The sequence below is a fragment of the Symphalangus syndactylus genome, chromosome 8 (genome assembly GCF_028878055.3).
Source record: "Symphalangus syndactylus isolate Jambi chromosome 8, NHGRI_mSymSyn1-v2.1_pri, whole genome shotgun sequence".
Classification (NCBI taxonomy): Eukaryota; Metazoa; Chordata; class Mammalia; order Primates; family Hylobatidae; genus Symphalangus; species Symphalangus syndactylus.
Window position 1 is genome coordinate 115,203,196 of NC_072430.2, and position 25,741 is coordinate 115,228,936.

The 25,741-nt window shown below is 36.9% G+C and overlaps 1 protein-coding gene across 1 annotated transcript in view; it reads left to right on the plus strand.

Annotated features, from left to right (window-relative positions):
- Positions 1-21,368, plus strand: part of CPS1 (carbamoyl-phosphate synthase 1) — a 156,906-nt gene extending 135,538 nt beyond the window's left edge. The window contains exons 31-39 of the mRNA XM_055290483.2: positions 1,662-1,769; positions 3,428-3,517; positions 5,309-5,479; positions 7,954-8,028; positions 10,989-11,087; positions 18,095-18,154; positions 18,921-19,033; positions 20,202-20,331; positions 21,084-21,368. Of these exons, the coding sequence (XP_055146458.1) occupies positions 1,662-1,769; positions 3,428-3,517; positions 5,309-5,479; positions 7,954-8,028; positions 10,989-11,087; positions 18,095-18,154; positions 18,921-19,033; positions 20,202-20,331; positions 21,084-21,182 (945 nt within the window). The 3' untranslated portion in view covers positions 21,183-21,368. The remainder of the gene's footprint in view (positions 1-1,661; positions 1,770-3,427; positions 3,518-5,308; positions 5,480-7,953; positions 8,029-10,988; positions 11,088-18,094; positions 18,155-18,920; positions 19,034-20,201; positions 20,332-21,083) is intronic.
- Positions 21,369-25,741: the final 4,373 nt, after the last annotated feature.

Here is a 25,741-nt window from a genome sequence, read left to right on the forward strand (position 1 = left end):
GAGTAAATCTTGTTAATAACAATGGTAATGGTATCTACTTACAACAGAATCACATAATCTTGAATTGAAACACCTTTAGAGATAATTTATTCCAGCCCTCCACCCTCCAAGTCAGATATTTTCTTTACAGCATCCCTGGAAGGTGGTCATCTGTTTTCTTTTAAACACTTTGGTGATACAAAGCTCAACACATTGTAAGATTATATATTGTGGTCACTTTTTTTTGACATCTCAGGTATTCTTTATCTTGAACTAAGGTCTGTTTCCTTGGAACTCTTATCCCTGATTTTCTGAGTTTCAGAGCAAAAACTTAATCTCTTTCATTTTCAACATCTTAATTATTGGAAGGTTGAGATATAAAATCAGAGGAACGTGATACCCATATATGGAAATGGAGAATGTAAGACTGGCCTAGAGACATTTGTACTTTTTCAAATACTGTACTGGTAAAATAATGATGGTCTGTTGGCTTTATTTGGCTCTAGGTTGCCAGCATATGTGCTTTCCCTGAGGTTTTCTCAGATATCAACTATTGCACATCGTCTTGTACTCCCTCTTTTGGAAATGTTCCAGGTTATTCACATAGTTTTTAAATTGCCATACTAAGAAGTGAACATAGAACTGCAGGTATATTATGATTGTTGCTGAGCTCAGTGGGGTGAATGCCTCCCCTTTTCTAGACATTTCGCCAAAAAATGAGCTCTTATTATTTTATAAATAAGCTCTTATAAAAAATGAGCTCTTACTTATATGTGGTCTCTTTTATCCTTACAAACATTCTATGAGCAGGTACCATTGTTATTCTTATCTTATTGGAAACCAAGGCTAAGTAAGTAAAGCACTTTGCCCAGGTCACAGAACAGAAGGATGGAAACTCAAATGTCACTGTTTTAAGACGTTTCTAAATCTGATAAGCAAATCTCTTGTGTAATTTATTTAAGTCTTTTATACCCACCCAATTATTCTCGCTTACTCTCAGCTTCATCATTCCCCAAGGACACACATATTATTAACATATAGGTTATAGTGATTGAGACCATAGACTTTGGAATCTGACAGATAAGATTCAAAATCCTAACTCAGTCACATACCAGTCACATGAACCTGGGTTATTTATTATTACATTACTTTTATTTCCTTACTTCTAAAAAAGGACTAGAATATTTTTCCTTTCGACTCCTTCCTCTTTCAAACTTCCATTTAATGATCTCTTGATGAGATCTTTGAGACTTATTTTTAGTCCGCCTAAGTTATACCATTTACCTAGATAGATATTGAGCTCTCCCACCTTCTTTTCTTTCCCAGTGCCTAAAAGATAAAGATATTTTAAATGGTTTTCAAATGCTTTAGTTTCCTATCCTGTTCTTAAAAGTCAATATGAATTTGTTTACTTTTACTCTTTTCCTATTACTTATATCCATGCTATCAGTGGATGAGGGAGGTAGGCTCTTAGCCACTCTTAGCTGCCTCTAGAGGCAATCTGTTACTGCACAGAGAGGCAGCACTATCTACTGCTCTCATCAGGAATGTAGCAAGGGAACTGGTTCATGCTCAGTGCATCTGTTAGGACCAAAGGGGAGGATGAGGGAGTAGCTTCCTTGAAGGAGGTACCTGAAAACTCTTTCTAAAATCCTTTTTTTTTTTTTTTTTTTTTTGGCCAGGTTATCTCTCATGCCATCTCCGAACATGTTGAAGATGCAGGTGTCCACTCGGGAGATGCCACTCTGATGCTGCCCACACAAACCATCAGCCAAGGGGCCATTGAAAAGGTCATCATTTATAAATGAAAGTGGAAGGGAAAAGGCAACAATCAGAAAAAAAAAACCTAAGTTTTTTTTTTTTAAAGCTAGGTAGCAATGTAAGATATGCTGCAGGTTAAATTTAATGATGAGGCTAACTTCCTTGCTCTGAGTCACCTGGGTATTCTAAAGATAACAATTTTCTTCACTGTCCTTTTGAGCCCCTTTGGTTGTATGTGAGTACAGGGGTTCTCAAACTTGAATGTGCATCACAGACACCTGGAGAGCTTGTTAAACACATTGCTGGACTCCATCCCCCAGTTTCTGATTTCATATTTCTGGATCGGGCCCCAGAATTTGCGTTTTTCACAAGTCCTAAGGTGATGCTATTGCTGGTAGTCTGGGGATGGCAGTTAGAGAACTGCTGCTTCCTGGGGATTCTAATGTTTCAGGGCCACACACAGGTGAGCAGCATCTGAAGCAATGCTTCTCAATTAGGAGTGGTGAAACAGGTGTGGACCAGGCACTTGAGAACTTTCTGGAATCTATGCTTTCCCTCCTCACCCTTGACTTCACCTCCAGACAGCACTTTCTGATATCTCTTTTGAGCTCTCTTTGAGAGCCAGCCATATAAAGAACTTACCAAAAATAATGACTCTGCCTTAGTACTCAATATGCACTGCTAGGTGTACATTTAGAACCTATCATCTTAAATAACCTTTGAGGAGGTCCCATTAGTCTTTAGGTATATTAGATCAGGCTCAGGTTCAGCTCTTTTCAGTGAGCTTTTCCAGTGACCCTACCATCAGAATCCAGGCAGACCTGTCTCCCTGGTTGTACATTGGGCTGGATTCTGAAGGTCTTTGTTCTAGAAGTTAGAGGTAGCAGGATACTTTGTAATAGCAGAAGCATAAAAGAAAAAAAGTCCTTCGATTTCAAATGTACTTCAGTTTCTCATGTCAGGATAAATGATCCTCAGAACTCAGGATTTTCCAAATCTCTCAGAGCTCAGTGTGTCATAGACTCTACTTCCTTTTATACCCAATTACATTGCTGAACCACTCTTGTGAGAATAATGTGTGAGGAGCTCTTGCTTTTTGTAATCAATGCCCCCTCTTGGCATAGGGACATTCTGGCTCTGGTTGAATAGAGGGATTCCTGTATGTGACATGCAGGGCTTCCCTGCAGGGAAACACTGTTTCCTTCTGAACATAATATCTAACCTTGTAGAGTACAGGGCAACAGAAAAGCAACATAAAAGAAATCTCTCTGGTCTCTTTGCAGTACCATGTAATTTCAGGGCCTGTACCTCCTAGCAGGTAGGTCATTACATTGATATAGAGGTTGGACTGCAGTTTCTGGTGCTAAGGCAACTAGACTGAAAGGATTTCATTTAACCCTCAATGTAAAACCAGGTTATATAATTGTAGATAGATAGGGGAATTTGGCAGAGAGATAATCGTGTAAAATTATTTGTTCTTTTCCTATTATTTTTGTCTATTTATTGCATATTATTTTGTTAATAGAAGTCTAATAGTGCCCTCCATTATAATTATTAATGTAGATATATAGTTCTCTGTGAAGAGAAATTAAAGACATCCAAATTTAAGGTACTGTGCCTTTTAGAAAGTTTTCAAAAACTAGGATATGCTCTTCAGCACACTATACGATTATCCTTTTTAATTTAGGTGAAGGATGCTACCCGGAAGATTGCAAAGGCTTTTGCCATCTCTGGTCCATTCAACGTCCAATTTCTTGTCAAAAGAAATGATGTCTTGGTAAGAAATGCCAAGGTGCCTGAGAGGACACCACCACTGTGTTACGTCATGTTGGTTTGCGTCTCTCTGGTAATCTTCTCTGTGAACACCAGACAAAGAGCAACTGAGACCCCTGGATCTGTTTGTGTCTGAGTGTGGAATGATGCATAGCATATAATGTCTACCTTATTTGAAGGCCCAGGCTATTGGTGGCACTGATAAGTCAGTTACAGCTTTGTAAAGCACGCTGATCCACTGGGAAGGTCACTGTATGCCACCTACAGTATAGTATAGATGGATACGGTGAGACAGACTATCATAAATAAATGGAATGTGTAGAGTAGTCATAAATTCTGTGTACTGAAATTCTGCTTTACTCCTTACCCAGAGACGATGCCATTTGCAAAAATAATAAATGAACTATATTAGTCCTAATTAATTTAGTCTACTTAGTTTAGCTAATCAGTAACTGCCTTAGTCTGTTTTGTGTTGCTATAACAGAATACCTGAGTCTGGGTAACTTGTAGAGAAAAGGGGTTTACTTGGCTTACGATTCTGGTGGCTAGAAAGTCTAAGATTGGAAAGCTGCATCTGGTAAGGGTCTTAGGCTGCTTCAATTCATGGTGGAGAGTGGAAAGGGCGTGGGCAGGTGCAGAGGAATCAGAGAGAGAAAGTGGGGGAGAGAAACTGAAGAAACCAGACTTTTTAACAGCCCACGTTGTGGGAATTGATTTATTCCTACCAGACTGAGATTATCCTTTTTAATTTAGGTGAAGGATGCTACCCCAACAGGAGAGCATTAATTTATTCATGAAAAATCCACCCCTGCAACCCAAACACCTCCCACTAGTCTCCAGCTTCCATCACGGCCACACTGGGGACCAAATTTCAACATGAGTTTTGATGGGGACAAACCACATCCAAACCATAGTAGTAACCAGCATTGATTTACCTCCTACTTGCAGTCATATGGTGGCTGCAAAAATGTATTAAGCAAGCCTCTGCTCTCAAAAAATATTGTGATTTAGTGAAGGTGGGGAAGAAGATAAATTTGTGGAAAACTATAGAGTATCACAGTTGCTAGAGGGGATGTACAAATAAAATGGTATTGGAATTATAGAGCAGAGAGAATGTATTCCAGTGTGTGTGCACAAGCATGTATTTGAGCATCCTGTGCTTGGTTAGGGATAGATCATAAAAGACTTCAAGGTAGATTTTGTATTGTGAACTGGATCTTGCAAAATGGTTGGAATTTTGACAAGTTAAGGATGGTAGAGAGATTATTACACATAGATAGAACATCATCTGTAAAGGTGAGAAAAGAGCATATTTGGAGACAGTAAATAGTTCAATTGCGTGAGATGATTTTACTGAGTAAAATGGGTGAACTGGGAAAGTAAGATTGAGGCCAGGAGGGTAGTATAAGATAAAGATAGTGAGGTCCATTGAAGCAAGTGGACAGAAGGCCTTCAGGGACTAGACTTTAATCTGAAGCCAGTGGACATCCAGTGAAGGTTTTCAGGAGGGGTATAGCATTATTTGAGGTCTGCATTAAACTAAACCTGACAGCAGTGCATGGGAATGCAATTTGGAAAAAGGCATGAAAGAAAGTTAGAGTTCAAAGATACTGACTGAAAGTATCAGGAAAAATCCAAGCAGTGAGGAGAAAAGAGACAAGATTAGCAAAACTCTTGTTTTTTATTAGCTGGCCCCCAGTTAATAACAGCTGGAAACCAGTGGTAGAGAGAATGTTAATATTGTTGTTACTGGCTCTCAATGTCCTCTTTCTCATTTTGAATTTTATCTCTTCAGGTGATTGAGTGTAACTTGAGAGCTTCTCGATCCTTCCCCTTTGTTTCCAAGACTCTTGGGGTTGACTTCATTGATGTGGCCACCAAGGTGATGATTGGAGAGAATGTTGATGAGAAACCTCTTCCAACATTGGACCATCCCATAATTCCTGCTGACTATGTTGCAATTAAGGTAACATTTTCAAAAATTTATTAGTCATTTTATGAGTTCTAGTGAAACTAAAAGAACAATTTGTCATCAAAAATCTTGTTACTTTTAAAACCTTCTAACTAAAGGGTTGGACTAGGGATTTACCTTTGCTTTCAATAATGTACTGCAGTTGTACTATAGGCAACTTTATGTGAACTATTGTACTTTCAAAAAAATTTTTAAAACCATCTAGAATTGCATAACTTCAAAACCAAGTAGCTGAGTGAATTATAAGCTTTTTATGCAGCTGACACATGATGGTGCTAGTTTAGCTGGTAAATAGAAATCCAGGACATACTTTGCTAGGATAAAGCTTGAATTGTGCCAACTCTTACATGACTTTTGTAAAAAGGGTTACCCTATGGGGTTGATTAAATTCCTACCACATTGACCACCTTTGCTTAGTACATATTTTCTTCAGTGGCATGATTTTTCCATTTGAAAAATTGAGACAGCTGTTGCTGTATGTGGTGCTGTGAGGTTGTTGAAATTGATAACACCTTTACAAAGAGTGACCAGGAATATTTAAAATTTGTTCACTAATTTCCAATACATATGTATATTTTAAATAATATCTTAATAATAAAGCCATTGTGATCTCCTAGCTGCATCACTATGATTGTGCACAGAATTATGACCTTTAACTACTTGGCTGGACAGGCATGAGGATTAGTGATATATAAACATTTGAATTACACAGATGAAGAGCACAATGAAATTAATATTAATATATTTATGTAACATTAATATTGATATATTTATGTAAAATTGACAAATTTCTGATGTTTTCAAAAGGTTTCTGTTCCTCTATGTACTAGTGACATCAGCCATAATTGTGTTACAGCTTAGACTTGGACTTTTGACTTTTATGATGGGAACTTTAAGTTGAAGCTGTGAATTTAAAAATCTGTATTAATCTTGCTTAAGCTGATAATGTAGGATGCCTTGACTTTTATAGTGCATTGAGATGGAATGTGACTTTTTATGTTGGGAGGAGGGGTGGCACTTTATTCATGGAGACTATGACACAAACATATATTGTTAAATCTTTTAGTAGAAAAATAGAGAAATTTTTTTTGAGACCAACGAGTAGTAGTCACTGAAAAATATTTTTTCACTGGAGATTCTATATATGGATTTTAAGTTCATGTTTCTTTATTCATAGTCATAGGAGTATGCTTATTTCTTTTAGTAAATTGATATATGAATTTTTAACTAAAAATAATATTGATGGATAGAGATGCATTTTTTTTTTTTTTGAGACGGAGTCTTGCTCTGTCTCCCTGGCTGGAGTGCAGTGCCATGATCTCAGCTCACTGCAACCTCTGCCTTCCAGGTTCAAGCGATTCTCCCTCCTCAGCCCCCCAAGTAGCTGGGATTACAGGCACATGCCACCATGCCCAGCTAATTTTTGTATTTTTTAGTAGAGATGGGGTTTTGCCATGTTGGCAAGGCTGGTCTTAAACTCCTGACCTCAGGTGATCCACCTGCCTTGGCCTCCCAAAGTGCTGGGATTACAGGTAGATATGCATTTTTTAAATGCACTGTATCTTCTAGCTTACTCATTCCCTAGTTAGCATTGTATATAAATCTTAATTTTTTTCAAATTACTCATTCATTTTCAATCTTAATAGCCCTAGTGAGGCTAATGGGTATCAACAGATGGGGAAATAGGGAAGCTGAAGTGCAGAAATATGTAACTTGACCAAGATCATCCAGTGAAATGACTCCCAAGCTAGAATTCCCATCATAATTTAGATTGGGTGCCAGAATCAATGGAGGAATTGATAAAATTCCTCCATGTACCAGATAAGTGGACATATAGCAAGAAACAAGAACTTAGTTTTCAATGAATTGCATCAGTAAAATAAATGAAAAGGAGGCACTCCTATACTCTAGTTCATATGAAAGTTCTGTGCAAAAGTGTTTCCAAGCAGAATGTTTTTCAAAGCTTTTAAGAGGTGTCAACAACAGTTTAATGTTTCAGAAGCTGGCTTACAGACAGCCATTTCTGGCAAGGTGGCTTGTTGCAAGTTCAAATGATCAGAGCAAGAAGAGGAATGTTTCCAAAGCCTATCAAAGAGAAAAAATGTGTTTGAACTCTGTCTGGAGAGACCAATGCCCAGTGGACTTTGAAATCATTCTAATAGGAATATGCATGGGCCAGATTAGAAATACTGGTCCAGACTGGTCTCAGGGGCCCTATTTACAGAATTAATTTGTGATTATTTAACCTAAAGTTTTGGCCAAGAGCTCAAGAAATTCTTGGAATGGACTTTTAAAGCTATCTTTCAAGTCGGATGCTTGGACCCAAGAGATTTTTTACATGTCTACTGTAGCCTAAGTGAACTCTGTGAGAGATGATTCGCTAAATGTATTTATCCTCTCTTATTCATTTTCTACTTTTCCCTCACATAATTTTTCTCCCTGTTTTTTTTTTTTTTTTTCCCCGACAGGCTCCCATGTTTTCCTGGCCCCGGTTGAGGGATGCTGACCCCATTCTGAGATGTGAGATGGCTTCCACCGGAGAGGTAACTAGTTAATTATCCATGGAAGCTTTCATTAAATCTACTTTGAAATCTATGGTTTTATGATTTGAATACAGTAAAATAAAGGGAATAAAAATGTCTGCTATCAGAGTAAGACTCAAAGGGCTTATGAATTTTGAATTTAAAAAATATTTTACTTCTATTTGGAATAGGGTCTAAATTCTTATTTATATTTTAACATGGGAATATAATACACGTGTTCCTAATTCATTTTTACATGAGAACATCTTCCAGGTATTTATCTAGACATCCAAGTAAATATCTTCTGTGTCTTACTTTCTATTTAAAGGTTCTCAGGTATCTCTGTAACAGCACCTCATTCCCTGCCTTGCTGCCATGAAATTAGATCATTTGATTTTTACTAGTAATATGGAGAATGACAGCATTATAAAGATCATAGACCTAAACATTGTGGAATCTGCAGATACATACAAAATTTCAGGACTACTTTTAACCTCCTGGGGATTATCTAAAAACTATAATGGAATCGGCCACTGGATGTCCCTCTTCACTTGTGTTGGGGCTGTGTCAGCTGAAGGTTTCTTTAGGATTGTGAAATGTGTTTCTTGTAAAGAGCTGTCAGATTCTAGAAAGTTCTCTCCATGTCAGTGTCAGGACATTTTATGAATCACCTAGCCCTTGACAGACTTACTAGATACAACCTTCAGATTCTCATCAGAGCACATCGGAGTGGCAAGATCAGACTGTGAGCCATCATTGTTTCCTCTTGGTATTAAGGAAAACCTAAAAGGAGAAAATACTTAATTGCAACAAAGTATGTGATGTTTTATATGGTTGCCTGGTTACAAGTAAGATCTGTGATGAGAAGCCAAGTGAGACAAGAAGGCAGTCAGTCAGGAATAAATGGCTGTCCTGTTTGTATTTGGACTCTTAGAAAGGGGACTCTTTGCCACTTTGTTGCTTCTTTTAATTTAAGGGCAAAAAAACCTTACTTTTAAATGAGGGTGCTATGTACGTTTCATCTCCAGTCGGTTTAAGGAGACAGTCTTCAGGTTCATCTTGATACCATGGTCATTACTACTAGTAATGCTGATTTTAGCTGGCCCAGGGTTCAGATCAGAGAGATATCTATTTTCCCTCATACCGTTTTTTTTTTTCTTTCTTCCTTTTTTTTTTTTTTTTTAAACGGAGTTTTGTTCGCTCTTGTTGCCCAGGCTGGAGTGCAGTGGCATGATCTCAGCTCATTGCAACCTCTGCCTCCTGGGTTCAAGCGATTCTCCTGCCTCAACCTCCCGAGTAGCTGGGATTACAGGCATGCACCACCACGCCCAGCTAATTTTGTATTTTTAGTAGAGCATTTCTCCATGTGGGTCAGGCTGGTCTCGAACTCCTGACCTCAGGTGATCCGCCCGCTACAGACATGAGCCACCGCACCTGGCCCATGCTGTTTTCTTTAGCATGGAAAATTTGTTTTCAGTGCTTATGTTCATTCTGCATCCATACATATGTTATGGGAGTTATTGACATATAAAAATAAGAAAGAATGAGAAATTCAGCTCCCCTTTGTTATATCTGTTTCTTGAGTATAAAGATAATTCTTCTACCATTATTTGAAAGCCATATTTCCAAGTGTCATACAGTATAATATTACGAGGTCTGTTTTATTACTGAAATCAGAATCCTAGCTTAGTAAAATCTTAATTATGCTTCGAAGAGACATTTTCAGTGTCCAAATGGCTTGTTGTAGGATTAAACATCCAGCTACTGATATAAGTAAGGGGCATTTTATGTTCCTAGTGGTAAAGTGGGGATATTAGTCCTAATCTTTAATGGCATATTTAACTACTTTTTATGGGTCTGTAGAAAATTTTCAAGACCTCGTCTGCGTTGTTGCATCTGCACTATGAGGGGATTACCCAATTATTTTCAGTAGAATTTGAGACTCATTAACTTAGGTTGACCTTATTTAAGTTAGTTGCCCAGCACTTGACTGAGTAAAATGTTCACTGTGGAGAGAAAAGCAGCAGCCGCATGTGCTGGTGACCAGCTGAAGGTTATAGTCATAAGAACTTTTCTTGCACAGAAATGGTAATTTGCTTAAGAAATGAATTTAGCCATCAGTGGTATTTACTCTAATGGTGGTTCTGTATCTGTGCCAAATGATGATATACATGGCAGAATTGACTTCTATCAGGTTCAAATATACCACTTGTTCTATAATTATGTTGGCTATTTGACTTGTAGTTATATTGTAGCACAATTACCATAAACCTAAATGGAACTTCTGTATACCCTAACATTACTATATATGTTAGTTTGTTTGGAATTGTTTTTTCCCCATTTGGCTATGGTATTCAGGACTAGTAGCAGGATATTTTGGTTCACTTTATGAAAATGATTTTTTTAAAAAACAGGTTCCTTTGAGGTTTTCATGGAGTTATTAAATTTCTCAGAAGGCTGTTTCATAAGCTCTATGAAATGACTCCAAACCAATTCAGCAGTTATGCATTTCTGCTACTGACCGGTAAATTCATGCACGGCTGCATAGTATATATGACACATACTGTTATTTAAACAGTAAGTCATATTAACATTCGGAAACTTACCACATTATGGACCAGAAGCTGTGATTTGTATCCAAGTAACTCTCAGTAGAATCCAGTTATGTTGCTCCGTTGAGTGTTGTTGGATAGAGAAAGAATTGCTTATTCATTCATTATGCTTAATTAAAAACATAAGATACATCTGCCCTGGCCAGCCTTTTAATCCCTGGATTCAGATTGCACAGTCTTTGGGCAACATTAATAAAATCTACAGAAGGAGTCTATGAGTAAAGTACTTTCCATTTGTGTGGTGCATGTGCGTGTGTGTGTGTGTGTGTGTGTGTGTGTGTGTGTGTGTATTTTAATTTTAATTTTTGGTAGGAGTGGTTGACTATTCTTTGCATCCTCTATTTTAATTTTTTATTTATTTCTAAACAGGTGGCTTGCTTTGGTGAAGGTATTCATACAGCCTTCCTAAAGGCAATGCTTTCCACAGGATTTAAGATACCCCAGAAAGGCATCCTGATTGGCATCCAGGTAAGTGGTTTGTGGCTGTGTGCTTGCCCATGGTCATACACGGTGAGTGGGGAGGGGCAGGGTAGAACGTTAATTGTGGTATAGAGGAAGGGAGATTTGTTTTACGTTTCCGTTTATGGCAACTTACAGGAAGAAGGGACATTTGTTCTCTATTTGCTTCCTGATTTTGCCTTCTGTTGCATCAGCCCATGCAAAAATAAAATACAGACAGAAAGAAAATGTTTCTAGCAAAGGGATATTTGTTCTAAATGGGATGCAGGGTACTTTAAAAAATGAATCTCTTATTCTTTGGTTTTGTCTTTTCTATATGTTTTACTCTTAGCTCTCCATCCTTAGTTCCTGAACATAGGCATTATATGAGGTTGGGTCTCACTTCCTCTGTTTCTCTTGATATTTCTCTGTCTCTTGATTTTCCCCTTGCCAACTCATCCATGTTATAGTACCTACTCTTCTATCTATAACTACCATCTGTAAATTTACATCCTCAGCCATCCCATATTTCCAGCAATCTGCTGGATACCTCCACCTGAATGTCTCAAATCCGACATTTCTCAAACTAAAGTCATATCTATTCTCTCCTGACCATCTCCCCTTCCTTCCTTTCATTCATTCAGTCCTTCACATTTCAATCACTTCTAAATGCCAAGGATTCAAAGTTGAATACATGGATGTTATTTGATTAAATTTCTCAACACTCCAGATTGAAAGTTTTTGAAGGGTAGTGACTTAATGGGCCTAATACAGTCAGCTCATTTCATAGTACACTGTGGAAGTTCTTGAAATATTATTCATTGGTAAGCCTTCTAGGTCAAAGTAGGGTGAAATGAATATCTTTATGCAATAAAAATGCATTGTCAATTTATTGATGTAAGTTAAATATAAATCTTAGGGCAAAATGATAGGAAACTTCTATTACTATTTGGAATGCTTTTTATTACTGTTTAGAACTACTTCTATTACTAATTGCAAGAGTGTACAAATTGTCCTGTTTATAAATTTCCTGAAAAAATACTAGAGGCTTCCCAACTGGTCATTCATTTTTATTTGAGATTAGTAATTCTTGGGTCCTATAAAAAAACAACAAATGGTCTTATATAATATCCCTGCTGTGCTTTTAATAAGCTCAAACTCTGCATGGCTACATAAAAATCAATAAAAATATAATTAGAACAGTACCAGGTATTCTCAAGCCAGTGGGTGATTATTTTAGATTCCATCTCATTAGGGTGTCTTAATATTAGCAAATTAGACTCTGGAGACTATACAGGTAGTGGCTTTGGAGAAGTTTCTGCAAAGAGTAACTTGGGATTTTGCTTTATAAAGGTACCAGAAGGACGATGGTGAATAGTTAGAGCAGAGGCTAACAAGATGACGTGCAATTGTGAAGCTTAATGGCAGTTTAGAGACAAATCACACCATATGATAGACTCATCACGCTATAAATGGGTATTAAGTATTATTAAGTCCCAAGTAGGAGAATATTTGCCCAACTTCCAGTTATGGCTTAAAGTTTAATGTGAGACCTGGGGGCATTCAGAGGAGACCATGCCCTTAGTCCACATCTTCACATCTAATCATAATAGTGCTAACATTTTAAAATGCCACTTTAAGAAGGCAGTGATGTATAAAATTGTGCCTTGTTTGGTTCTAGTGCTGCAGGGAAATGTGAAGCAAAAATTAATTTGATCCCTATGAAGTATTTGTGTAATTTTGGCATTAGTGGACAGAATTTTGCTTTGTAGGGGAAAAAAGGGTTTGTTAGAAAAAATAATGTTTTCTTAAAGCAGTGAGAGCTGGCTGTTGAAAATCTACCTTTCAATGCTTTCCTTTTTAAAGAAATAAATGTTCTAGCAGCTACATGAGTTGTTGCAAAGAACTTTCTGCACATGAGAGCATATGGACAGAGATTTAAAAATATTAAAAAGTACTTAAAGAATACTTAATAAAATTATACTTAAGAAAATATTTACAGCCATGGTAAAATTGATCAGCTAATGCATAGTTTCTTCATTACTATATGTAGGATTTTCATTCATGGTGTTTTTAAAAATGCTTAGTCTGATAAACTGAAAAAGCATGACAGAATATACTAAATAGAGAGTTAATAGCTATAAAACTTACTTGGCTACTTCTTAGTTAGTATGGGGCCAAATCTAATCTCAACTTTTTGCCGCAGCTTCATAGCGATTGCAGATAAAACAATTAGGGTTCCATATTTTAGGATACATTGTACTTTTAAAAAGCATTTTATTTAACATGGTCCTACTTGGTCAGAAGAACTCACATAAACACTTTTGGATATATAAAGTTAGAACTGAAAAATAGCACAAAAAAGGACTGCTAATATATAAATGGGGGTTAGGGATAGTAAGTCCAATGGAAGGCATCTAGTTGAAGGTGAGTTATGATACGAAGTTCCAAGAGAACTGGTTATATGGCAGTCTTCCTAACTTTTAAATTTCTTCTCTCTTTCCCACCCTACTCCTTTACACATACAGACTCTCTGTTTCTGGTCTTCCAAAGTTAAATCCAATGGGTCAAAGTACCTGGAAAGTCTGAAATATTCATAACATCAATCTTATAACTAGGACTTAGGATAAAATAATCAAGATGTAGATTTTGTCAAAGGATTCTTTGCAATCTATTACAGGCCTTGTGTCTCTACCAAGGCATTTCTAACACAAGAAAGGCATAATACAGGTTTATGTGGCAACAAAAATCATCTTTGATTTTCCTGTAATATTTCTAGCCACATTTCATCGCATTAGGATTTATTTTTAGCTGCCGTGAGTAGGCAATCTGCCTTGTTTTGAAGTTTTCTGGAAGACCCTTTAACAATAAATGATTTACTCTAGAGTAGATCAAGAGCACTCACTGTGTTTTCCTCTTTGAGTGGGCTATTCAGTGATGCTCGTGGAGTGGCAAGTACCAATCTGACATCTGCGCTTCAGCATCGCTCAGAAACACAAAGCAAGCATTTTATTTGAAATGACAACTCCAAGTGACATGAATAACCTTTTATATTTAATATGGAATCATTAGGAACAACCATAGAGTTGTCAATCCAGAGGTCCCCGTAGAATCCACAGGCATCACATAGTATTAACTTGGCTTTCTTTTCTGTAGCCAGGAGTTGGATAAATGTGAAAATGATCATTGGAGGAAATATATGTATTTTTCACTTTTAAAGGACTGTCTTCTTTATAAACATTTCCAAGAAAATAAATCAGCTTGTACTTTTCACCTTTTATAACAAATGGTTTCTTACGCAGGTATTTTCAATCAGCTTTTAAATCTGAGGCTACTCAGATGCAAGCTGACGGCTGTAATTTCTTTTTGTAGAGAGGCTGTTTAAGTGTCACAATTGTTCAATACATGTTTGATAGAAGTTTATAATGTGCCTATGGAAGCCAACACCCAGACCAGAAGGTAGAGTGGTTTCCTGGCTGGGAACTGTCAATACTGTCATGTTGGATATTTATCTTTTCCACCTGGGGTACAACACTGAAACAGCTCCATAATGAGGTTCTGCCTGGTGTCTGCAGGTCTTAAAGGACTTGCTGACTTATTTTACTTTAAAATGGCAAAGAAAAAAATTACATTCTAGTACTCCTCCCTCAATGTTTTTCATGGTGATTTTAGCCAAGGTTAATGCAATCTTGACCTCATATTACACAATGAGTGAAGGATAGTCTTCCTATCCCCTATTCTCCCCTTTCCCAAACTTAAGTATGCATCAAAATCACCTGCAGAGTTTGTAAAACAACAAACTGCTAGGATCCACTCCAGAGTTCCTGATTCAATAGATCTGGGGTGGGGTTCAAATTTTCATATTTTTAATAAATTCCCAGGTAATGCTGATGCTACTCTCCCCGGGACCACAATTTGAGAACCACGCTGCTTGAGCAATGGTACTTTAGAAACCTGGTTAAAAGTTATGTTAGCACTTATTATTGCCAAACATATTATCAGGGAATTTTTGCTAGGGGAAAGTATAAAAGATTGAGAGAAGTTGAGTGCATGATTAATGTATCAATTAGTAAGTGTTGGAGATCATTATGCTGAGCCTTCTAATATGACTTGGTACTTACTGAAGTCTATTCTGTGTTTAGCAGAGAGTCACAATGTGATGTTCCGTATTAGGGGTATTTAACAGCATTCAGAAGTTCATTTTGGACATTTCATATATATTTGTTATACACCAAGGGATCTTAAAACATGAAAAAAAGTTATATGCCGTCAAATTTAGCCCTTTGCCTTTTCTGAGGAGAATGAAACTTGAATTGTCTTATTCTTCTGTCTAACCAATTGTCCTGATGTCACTAAGAGTTATTCTCTAATTTTTTACTTTTTTTTTTTGCTTTTATGTCTAACCATGAGCTTCTTGCATCTAAGCTCATTTCTTTCTGTTTGGTCCTAAGTGGAAATGAAAAGCTAGTGTCCTGGGCATGGTTACAATTCATGTTCTAGAAGGCAGTCATGAATAACCCTTGAGCCTGCCTCAGCTGAAATTCATCCAGTTACATTTATCTTTTCTATTTGCCAATAGTTTCCTCTTATAAAACTGAAGTTCTGGGATTGAGAGGGCCAGAATCTGAAATAATTTTATATTTGAACATAGTCTTTGGGGTCTTTTCTTAGGATTTAGATCTGTGCTCAGAAATCCTCTGCAAGTAAATATTAGGGGGTGTTATGGGCTAAACATTATCAAAATTGTGCAAGGATCATATATGTTTTATTGTCACAGTTCTTAGTTTCTGACTCTGAAATAAGATCATTTGATTTTTTCCAGCCATCACTAATATGGTTTATAAACAGATTACAAGACATTTGCTGAAGTAACCAGCTTATGTCATCTGTTTAAAACCTTTCTACAAGGGAAACCAACAAGAATGTTCCTATTTAAAGAAGAATGGATATGTTTTTAACAGTATATGATTTTAAATACGCCAGCTCAGTTACTCAGACACTCATGTTAATGAAGTCAAGGTCAGGCTTTGATCTTTGGGTAGGTCACCTAGTGTTGTTTTCTTTCATTCTTACCACTATCTTGCAAATACTAGTTCTTGATCACAGGAAGTATGTTCAGAACTAGGGAACTCCTGATGGCAATGATCAGGAATCCAGGGAAGATAGGGGCTGGACACTGCACAGGTCTACCTGGGGTCCTAGGAAGGACACAGCAATGGACTGCAGGAAAATATCTGAACAGTGAGATGGAGCATTAGGGAAGCCTGTGTGGAAATGAAATGCATATAAATGAGGGGGCAGTCGGTTTGGGTGGTAAGTGTAATCATGGGTAGAGGAACCCACGCTTGGAAACTAGGATGTAAGGGCAGGAATCTAGTTTTTAGGGGGGCAGAAAAAACGATTATTGTAATTATAATAATATTAAGAAATATTAATAGGCAAGTAACTGTGCTAAATTATAGTACTAACACTTAAGTAGTGCTTACTTCTAAATTAGTTTATTGAACACTCTTACTAATGGAAGAACTGTTACTATTCCTGTTTAACAGATGAGGAAACTGCATCATAGAGTTGTTAAGATATTCAAGGTCACACAGTTTAATAAGGTGTGGAGCCTCAAAAAGTTGAAATACTACTATTGTCATCACTGTTTTAGAAATGAAGAAATGAAGGCCAAAGACATTCACTTTTTGAAGCACATACCACTAGTGAATGGTGAAAGCCAGAATTTGAAATGCAGCTAACTGACTTCAGAGCTCATTCTTTCGCTACAAATTTTTATTGCCTCAGAGTAAATGAAAAAATGAGTTCCAATGATTGTGTTATTGCAGGGACTAGTGCATGAGCTACTAGGAAAATGGCCTAGTTATTGAAGAGCAGTACAAAATTAGAACTGGATTAAGAAAATGTGGCACATATACACCATGGAATACCATGCAGCCATAAAAAATGATGAGTTCATGTCCTTTGTAGGGACATGGATGAAACTGGAAAACATCATTCTCAGTAAACTATCGCAAGGACAAAAAACCAAACACCACATGTTCTCACTCATAGGTGGGAATTGAACAATGAGAACACATGGACACAGGAAGGGGAACATCACACTCTGGGGACTGTTGTGGGGTGGGGGGATGGGGGAGGGATAGCATTAGGAGATATACCTAATGCTAAATGACGAGTTAATGGGTACAGCAAAACAACATGGCACATGGATACATATGTAACAAACCTGCACATTGTGCACATGTACCCTAAAACCTAAAGTACAATAATAAAAAAAAAAAAAGAACTTAGAAATAAGAGCAAGTTGAGGCTGGGTGCAGTGGCTCACGCCTGTAATCCCAGCACTTTGTGAGGCTGAGGGGGAGCGGATCACCTGAGGTCGGGAGTTTCAGACCAGCCTGACCAACATGGAGAAACCCCATCTCTACTAAAAATACAAAATTAGCTGGGCATGGTGGTGGATGCCTGTAATCCCAGCTACTCGGGAGGCTGAAGCAGGAGAATAGCTTGAACCCGGGAGGTGGAGGTTGCAGTGAGCCAAGATCGTGCCATTGCACTCCAGCCTGGGCAACAAGAGCAAAAAACCCCGTCTCAAAAAAAAAAAAAAAAAGAAAAAAAAAAAAAAGAAATAAGAGCAAGTTGAATAGGCAAAACAGCTAGCCTGACTCGGTACTGGCTCCTAACTTACATATCTTTTAAGTTCTCCCTGACCAGGAAAAGGATCCTTGTAGAACTAGAGTGGATCTGAACTTACAAAGACCAAGTGGATTAAATAGAGAATAAAAGGAGTTAAGAACAAGGTGAAAAGCAGAGATCAAGATAATGTGGATGGAATTTCATTGACATTGGGATATAGCTAAAACTCACACTCACCGTAGAAGGATACAAGGATAAAACTTGTCATTTTTTAATATAAAGCATCCAGCAACATGTGGCATTGTCTTTCAAGATGTAAGGAAATACCATATTGCATATGACTAAATGAAGAGCATGTATGTCTAGAAAGTGAATTTTGTGAAATTCCTTTTCAGCAATCATTCCGGCCAAGATTCCTTGGTGTGGCTGAACAATTACACAATGAAGGTTTCAAGGTATGTTCATTAGTTTTAAGTTGTTTTCTGTCAGCATGGCATCTGTCCACAAATCAAAATGTTGCAGAATATTGGAAAAAACATAGCCCAAAATATGTCCTTTTGATATGAAATGTTTAACTAACTTGGTAGTTTCAAAACTTAAAGGAAAATCATTAAAAAGACTAGTATTAACTTTTAACAAAATTATCACAAATTCAGTAGAAGTTGCCAGCTAAAAACTGAGAAAGTTTAGCTTAAGCACAATTGAGACAAAGTTCCAATACATTTCCATATGTTTTTCCTTTTTTTGTTTTCATATGAGGTTATAGATTCTAGCTGTGACAGTTACAGGCAAAACTTCTTTGCAGTGAATACCTCCACACAAAGCCTGGTTGAGTAAAACAAAATTATTCCCAAGGCTTATGATGGGCCTCTGGCCATGGGGATTTGTTGACCTGCTAACAAGGTATTAGCCATGGATAATTGAGACATTATTAAATTTATGAGAAATTGTCATTGAATTATTTAATTCAAATTAAATATATAATTATTAAAATGGAAAAGCAAATAAAATTGAGGTTCTTAAGTTTTTTAAATCACTGCAAATATATAAAAAATATTTAAAGTGCCCATGCCTCTGGACTCTGAGTCCAAGTCTCTATCCATGGCACTATACTACTCCACATGTTCAGCAATTTCTTCTTCTTTATGTTTTAAATTACATGTTCCATAAAAATAAGAAATCACTGTGATACAGTAATTGATTTTTTCATTTTAAATGCAGCTGTTTGCCACTGAAGCCACATCAGACTGGCTCAACGCCAACAATGTCCCTGCCACCCCAGTGGCATGGCCGTCTCAAGAAGGACAGAATCCCAGCCTCTCTTCCATCAGAAAGTAAGAACTAGGCATACTGGTTTCTGAAATAATTTAGAGGATTAATTTTGAGAACCAGTATATGAATATTTCACCTTACTTGATTGCAAGTCTTTTAAAACAAATATAAAATGAATACATTTGTGGATGACTGTCAAGCTTCACTCTCCATTACTGTGGAATATATAACATCATGTGTACCTGGTGATATGAAACGTGTTTCAAAATACTTCTCAGTAAGGATACTTTCCTTGGTGGAAACAAGTGAGAGCATGAAAAATGTAATGTAGCACTTTATATTTCATGTCAAACTTATATTGTGTATAGATAAGTATATCAAGTATAAGATGACCAGCTATATTTCACTAAGGTTGTGCATAATAAATCAATTGGTTGAGCACTTAGTACATACAGGAACCTATGTTGAGTACTATGATGATGTCATCCATTGGATTACCTAATTTGTCATTCCTTGACCAGGTTTTTATGCCTTAGACCATGTCATCATTAGATTTTGTAAGACATTTTATTTCAGCAGATTGTGTGAATCTTCAGGAATACCATTGCATCAGCCCTTAAGATCTACGTGGCAAAAGTGCACAGGAGATAATTCTCTACTATTTTAAGACAGTACAGCCTACAGAATGGCTGTGCCATTCTATGCAATATGTTATGTGTTAGCGTTATTGAGAAGCCAACACATAAATTATTATCACTTTAATAAAATAATGGCATTGTGTTCAAACCTTAGCAGGCTTCCAAGGATGTAATAGCTCTGTGTTTGGGGCATTGTAAAACAATAATTAGCACTACTTAGGAGGCAATAGAGTTAGTGTGGGAGTGGGAGCATGGGGGTGAAAGGGCATTCAATGGTGGAGGGATCACCTCTTTTTAAAAAATAAGTAAATATCTATCAAATTACCAATTCTTAATGAGTGAACAGATAGCATTTTAAAGAGAAAACAAACATCTGCATTCCATTAGACTTGCACCAGAATTCCTTCAAGAACACAATATAATCCCTATATAAGTGTAATTTAAACATCTGCTTAGCAATAGAGGAGGGCAGATGGCAGTCAACTCAGCATGGCATTGACTTGAATGGCTAAGAGAGCAATTTATGTAAGTATCTTATAAACTAACCATAAAATATGCCTTTTTGTCTATAAGTTTTTGTTTATTTTTCCAGATTGATTAGAGATGGCAGCATTGACCTAGTGATTAACCTTCCCAACAACAACACTAAATTTGTCCATGATAATTATGTGATTCGGAGGACAGCTGTTGACAGTGGAATCCCTCTCCTCACTAATTTTCAGGTATAGTCTTTTCCTTGGATATAGACTGGATGGGAGTTTTATTTCTGTGCCTCCCTTAAGAGTGTAATCAGTAGATGCACATCTCTCTTTTCCCCTCTTTGTAACTTTCAGAATAGAGAGGAATTTTTAATAATCTAAAATAATGATGCTAACATGGTAGCTCGTGGCTTAAATGGGACAGTTGGTGATCAAGCAATTGAGACAATCAAAGGCCATGAATGGCCATGGCTCTCTCCTTACAATTATCCTTTGAATAAAAAGTGACAGCATGACATGGAATAAAGATACAAACTTTTATTTATTTCATTGTTTCTAAATGAAAGCCACCACATAAAAGCAACAGGTTAATGATGGTCCAGATGTAGCACAAGTGGTTGTTCAATTCACAGAAAATGATTGCATGAGGCATGTTCAGTTTCACTTGGACATGACCCATCGAATTTATCACAGGGAGAAACAGAGTGGAGACTCATTAACTTTCTGCCTATCATATTTTTTATCGGGAATCAGTTTTAATCCCTATGGGAGGAGAAATAAGCATATTCACAGTGACGTCTGAGATATAAAAGAAAGTTCCCATGGTGAGGTCTGAGACATGGGAGAAAGTCTCCATTAAATAAAAAACTTTTATGGCTTTTATCCCATACCCCTTTGAAAACTGGGGGCAGACACTTGTGACTTTCCAGTCTTGATTCATTAAAAATTCGCTTTCACTTCATGGAGGATGCTGATTCCTACCATTATATTTTCAGGTGACCAAACTTTTTGCTGAAGCTGTGCAGAAATCTCGCAAGGTGGACTCCAAGAGTCTTTTCCACTATAGGCAATACAGTGCTGGAAAAGCAACATAGAGATGCAGACACCCCAGCCCCATTATTAAATCAACCTGAGCCACATGTTATCTAAAGGAACTGATTCAAACCTTTGTTTCCCAGAGATGAATATTGATACCTAAACTTTATTTCAGTTTACTTTGTTATGCCTTAATATTCTGTGTCTTTTGCAATTAAATTGTCAGTCACTTCTTCAAAACCGTACAGTCCTTCCTAAGTTACTTACTCTTCATGAGATTTCATCAATTTACTAATACCGTATTTTTGGTGGACTAGGCTTGCCTATGTGCTTATTTGTAGCTTTTTACGTTTTATGGTGCTGATTAATGGTGATCAAGGTAGGAAAAGTTGCTGTTCTGTATTCTGAACTCTTTCTATACTTTAAGAGACTCTATTTTTAAAACAGTATCTGCAAACTCACGACACTTTAACGGGCAGAATACTCTAAAAACTTGATAAAATGAAACATAGATTTAATTTATGAACCTTCCATCATGGTGTTTGTGTATTGCTTCTTTTTTGATCCTCATTCTCACCCATTTGGCTAATCCAGTAATATTATTATCCCTTCCCAGGATATTGAAGTTGAGAAATGTGACAGAGGTGTTTTTAGAGTATGGATTTCTTTTCTTTTCTTTTTTTTTTGAGATGGAGTCACGCTCTCCAGGCTGGAGTGCAGTGGCATGATCTCGGCTCACTGCAATCTCCGTCTCCCAAGTTCAAGCGATTCTCCTGCTTTAGAGTATGGATTTCTTTAAGGAATACTGGTTTGCAGTTTTGTTTTCTGGACTATATCAGCAGATGGTAGACAGTTTTTATGTAGATTTGTTGTTGTTTTTGTCATTGGATTTTAACTTGGCCCGAGTGAAATAATCAGATTTTTGTCATTCACACTCTCCCCCAGTTTCGGAATAACTTGGAAATAAGGTTCATTCCCTTAAGATGATGGATTCTGTTGAACTATGGGATTCCACACTGCACTATGAATTCCACCCACTGTAAGGGCAAGGACACCATTCCTTCTACATATAAGAAAAAAGTCTTTCCCGAAGGGCAGCCTTTGTTACTTTTAAATATTTTCTATTATTACAAGTGCTCTAATTGTGAACTTTTAAATAAAATACTATTAAGAGGTAATGCAGTTGTATCTGGTTTTATTTTATGTTGATGTACAAAAATCAGTTTACTTCTATGATAAAATAGGGTTTGGGGCCAGGATTGCATTGCTTATTTATTTTTTCCATGCAAACCCATATAGGGTATGAGAAAATTAACGTTAAAAATAAGTTTCAGCTGTTACATTTTTCATTTTTTCCTGTCCCTCCCTTGCTTTTAAGTCTCATCATAACATTGTGTGGTTATATGTCTATAAACCTTCTTTGATCTGGATCCTTTCTAATGTATAACTACAACCACAGACTGATTAAAGATTGCCACAAATATATAGTAAACTTTCAAACAAATGTCTTGCATAAATCAGAAAAGTAACTTAACCCAATCAGAGGCTGACCAGCATTGTCTGATGGAAATAGTGCCAATGAGCACATTGATGCCATATCCCCAATTTACCACCAAAACTATGGCTCTGTGAAGGCCCTAAGATAATTATGCTATAACAGCTTTTATTTCTTCCTTGTTACCTCACAGTCAATTGATTACTACTTTGTATAGCTCTATATGAATGCTTTAAGTATTCATCTTCTCTTCCCCCCACTTCCTTGTTCTTCCTGTGGTCAAGACTTTCATTACTTCTTCCCTGTAATCTTTTTTTTTTTTTTTTTTTTTTGAGACAGAGTTTTGCTCGTCACCCAGGCTGGAGTGCAGTGGCACAATCTCAGCTCACTGCAACCTCCATCTCCTGGGTTCAAGAAATTCTCCTGCCTCAGCCTCCTGAGTAGCTGAGATTACAGGTGCCCGCCAACAAGCCTGGCTAATATTTTGTATTTTTGGTAGAGACAGGGTTTCGCCATGTTGGGCAGGCTGGTCCCCTGTAATCTTACAATTGTGTAATCCCTGATCACTTTGATTGATTCACCTGAAAATATTTGATGAGTTTCTTCCATGTTTCATGTGGAATATATCACAGTCTCTCCTACTCCTATTATTCTAGCATGTTTCTGTTACACATCACCAGCACCACAACCACCATCACCATAATAATTAACATTATGGAGTCCATACTATTTTTCAGGTATTTGTAAGTACTTTACATGAGTTAACCTAGTTAATCCGCAAAATATCCCTATGAGTAGGTGCTGTTATCTCCATATTATAAATAAGAAAACTTAGGCATACCGAAGTTAAGTAACATGCTCAAGGTCACACGAAATGCACTCTCACTTTTTTGTATCATATTCTGGTGAAGGTAGACATGTAAAAAGAAATCATTTCTCACAGTAAAGAAAATAATTTGCCTGCAGAGATCAGGGAAGGGCATTTTAAGGAGATGGATTCATGTGTTGTCTTGAATAATATCTTGCAGTTGCCAAGGAAGACTAGAAGGTAAGGACACTTAGGAAAACGACAAGGACGTTGTTATGACTGGAGCTCAGGGTATGTGTGGAGGGAAAGGGCTAGTAGCAGAAGCTGAGACTGGACTCTTAATGGTGGATGTTTAAACTAGGTAGAAGTTTTAAAACTTTTTATTTGGAAATAATTTTGGATTTAAATTTTAAAAGTAAAAAAATCCCCAGATTTACCTATTGGTAATATTTTACTTCATTTGCTTTATTCTGCTCTTATCATCTATTTCTCTATCTAAACACACTTGACACACATATGTATTCACAGAGGATGATAAAAATGACATGTTGACTAAAAATGAGCAGGCTGTCAGTGATCAATTTAGATATCTAACTCAATGTTTTAAATAAACAATTGTTTGCTGAAACTGTCAAAAACTCAATTAGTTAATTATTGTATTGTGAGAATTTAATAAAGGGTCCTAATTTTTATATTAATGTGAGCAAGCTATTTGTAAGATATGGTAAAATTTGAAGATTAATAATAATGAATTTAACATTGTGTCTACATAAACTCTATGTTTTTTGTTGACAAAAGGGCTTTGGAAAACCAGAAGACAGGATAGACCTCATGGTGCTGAAAATGGAATTACATTAATTTTTGTTTTGGTTGCCTTTCTGTTTTCCAACATTCCAAACTTCAAAAAGACTTAACTAGAGATAAATAACACATTTAAGATATTTGGTTGGAGGACAGAAATGCAAGAAAGTAGAAACATTTGTGCTCAGATTTGGCAAGGCTTTGTCCTTTTGGAACACATTTATTCTTTCATATAAACATGTTAACACATTTTTAAATGTCCAAATCTATTATATATCACAAGTTCAGACAACACAGGGTCTATGTCTGTAGAGCTGAATAGCAAATCTAAGTAGGTTTTTCCATACTGAGAATTTAATGGCGTGCAAGAAGGATGGGCTCTATTGAAGAGGGAGAAAAGGAGCTCAGCCAGCTTATGAAATGAAGAGGAATAAAGAATGATCCATTTATAGATTTAGGATTTTATAGCTTTGGAGAGGTAAGTATAATATTTTAACTTTACTTCTGTCAAACTTTCCTCTTAAACAGAATTCCTATTGGAAACTTTTAAAAACAACTATAACAGTCATTTATCTCAACAGCTGCAGGTACTTGAACCTCAGCTTCCACAGTGTCCACAGCCTCTTGAACAATGAACGTGGAAATTATCAGAGAAACAAACCATGGCTGAATGCAGTTAAGTGCTCTGTAATTACACGCCAGTGTAGCCATTTGGCTGCTGGTGTAGTCTCCTGTGGGCACAGGTGCCATAAATGCTCACACACACCCAATCAAATCCACAAAGACCTTTCATTACATATCATTTGAGACACCCTTAACTTAAAAAAGACTAGCTCAAGTTTAATTCTTTCCCTTTGTTCTTATATATAAAAATTCCATTTTTCCTAATTAATATTACTGTGCTATTTCATGAGAAGCTGTTACAATTGGCGAGTGTGAAGGTAATGTGGTAGGAGGAAGAATGTCTTTCCTCCCTGAGTGGCTCCCTGGGTTCTGTGAAAAATTGGTAATAATCGTTCCTGCTTCTTTTCTTGTGCATAACGTAGGATGCAAGGGTTCCAGAAGGAGAATTTAAGTACCTACAGCTGTTGAGATCAATGCAGCTATGGAAAAAAGACTCAGCAAGTCAAAATTAGCACCATTTGTGTATGCTTCTTGTTGCTTAAAGATCATTTTTGAGTCTTTACAACTTTCATTTTATAAAGGACTTACATCCACAAAGAAAACCTTTGATTGTTGACACAAACAAACAAACAAAATAGAGTTTTCCAGCAGGACTAAAGGTCTACTTTCTCCTGAAACGACCAGCATACCTAATTATTTTGCTAAGGTGTTCCCTATTAGAATCACACACACCACAGTGAGGAGCTTTTGTTCAGAAGCGGCAACACCAGCAGCCTCACAAAAAAGTGGGAAAGATGTGTATGTCCCCAAATGATAATTTTGCTCACAATGCTCAGTATTGCTGGGCAGCCATAGTGAAGACAGACAAAATATGACCAACATTTAGAAAG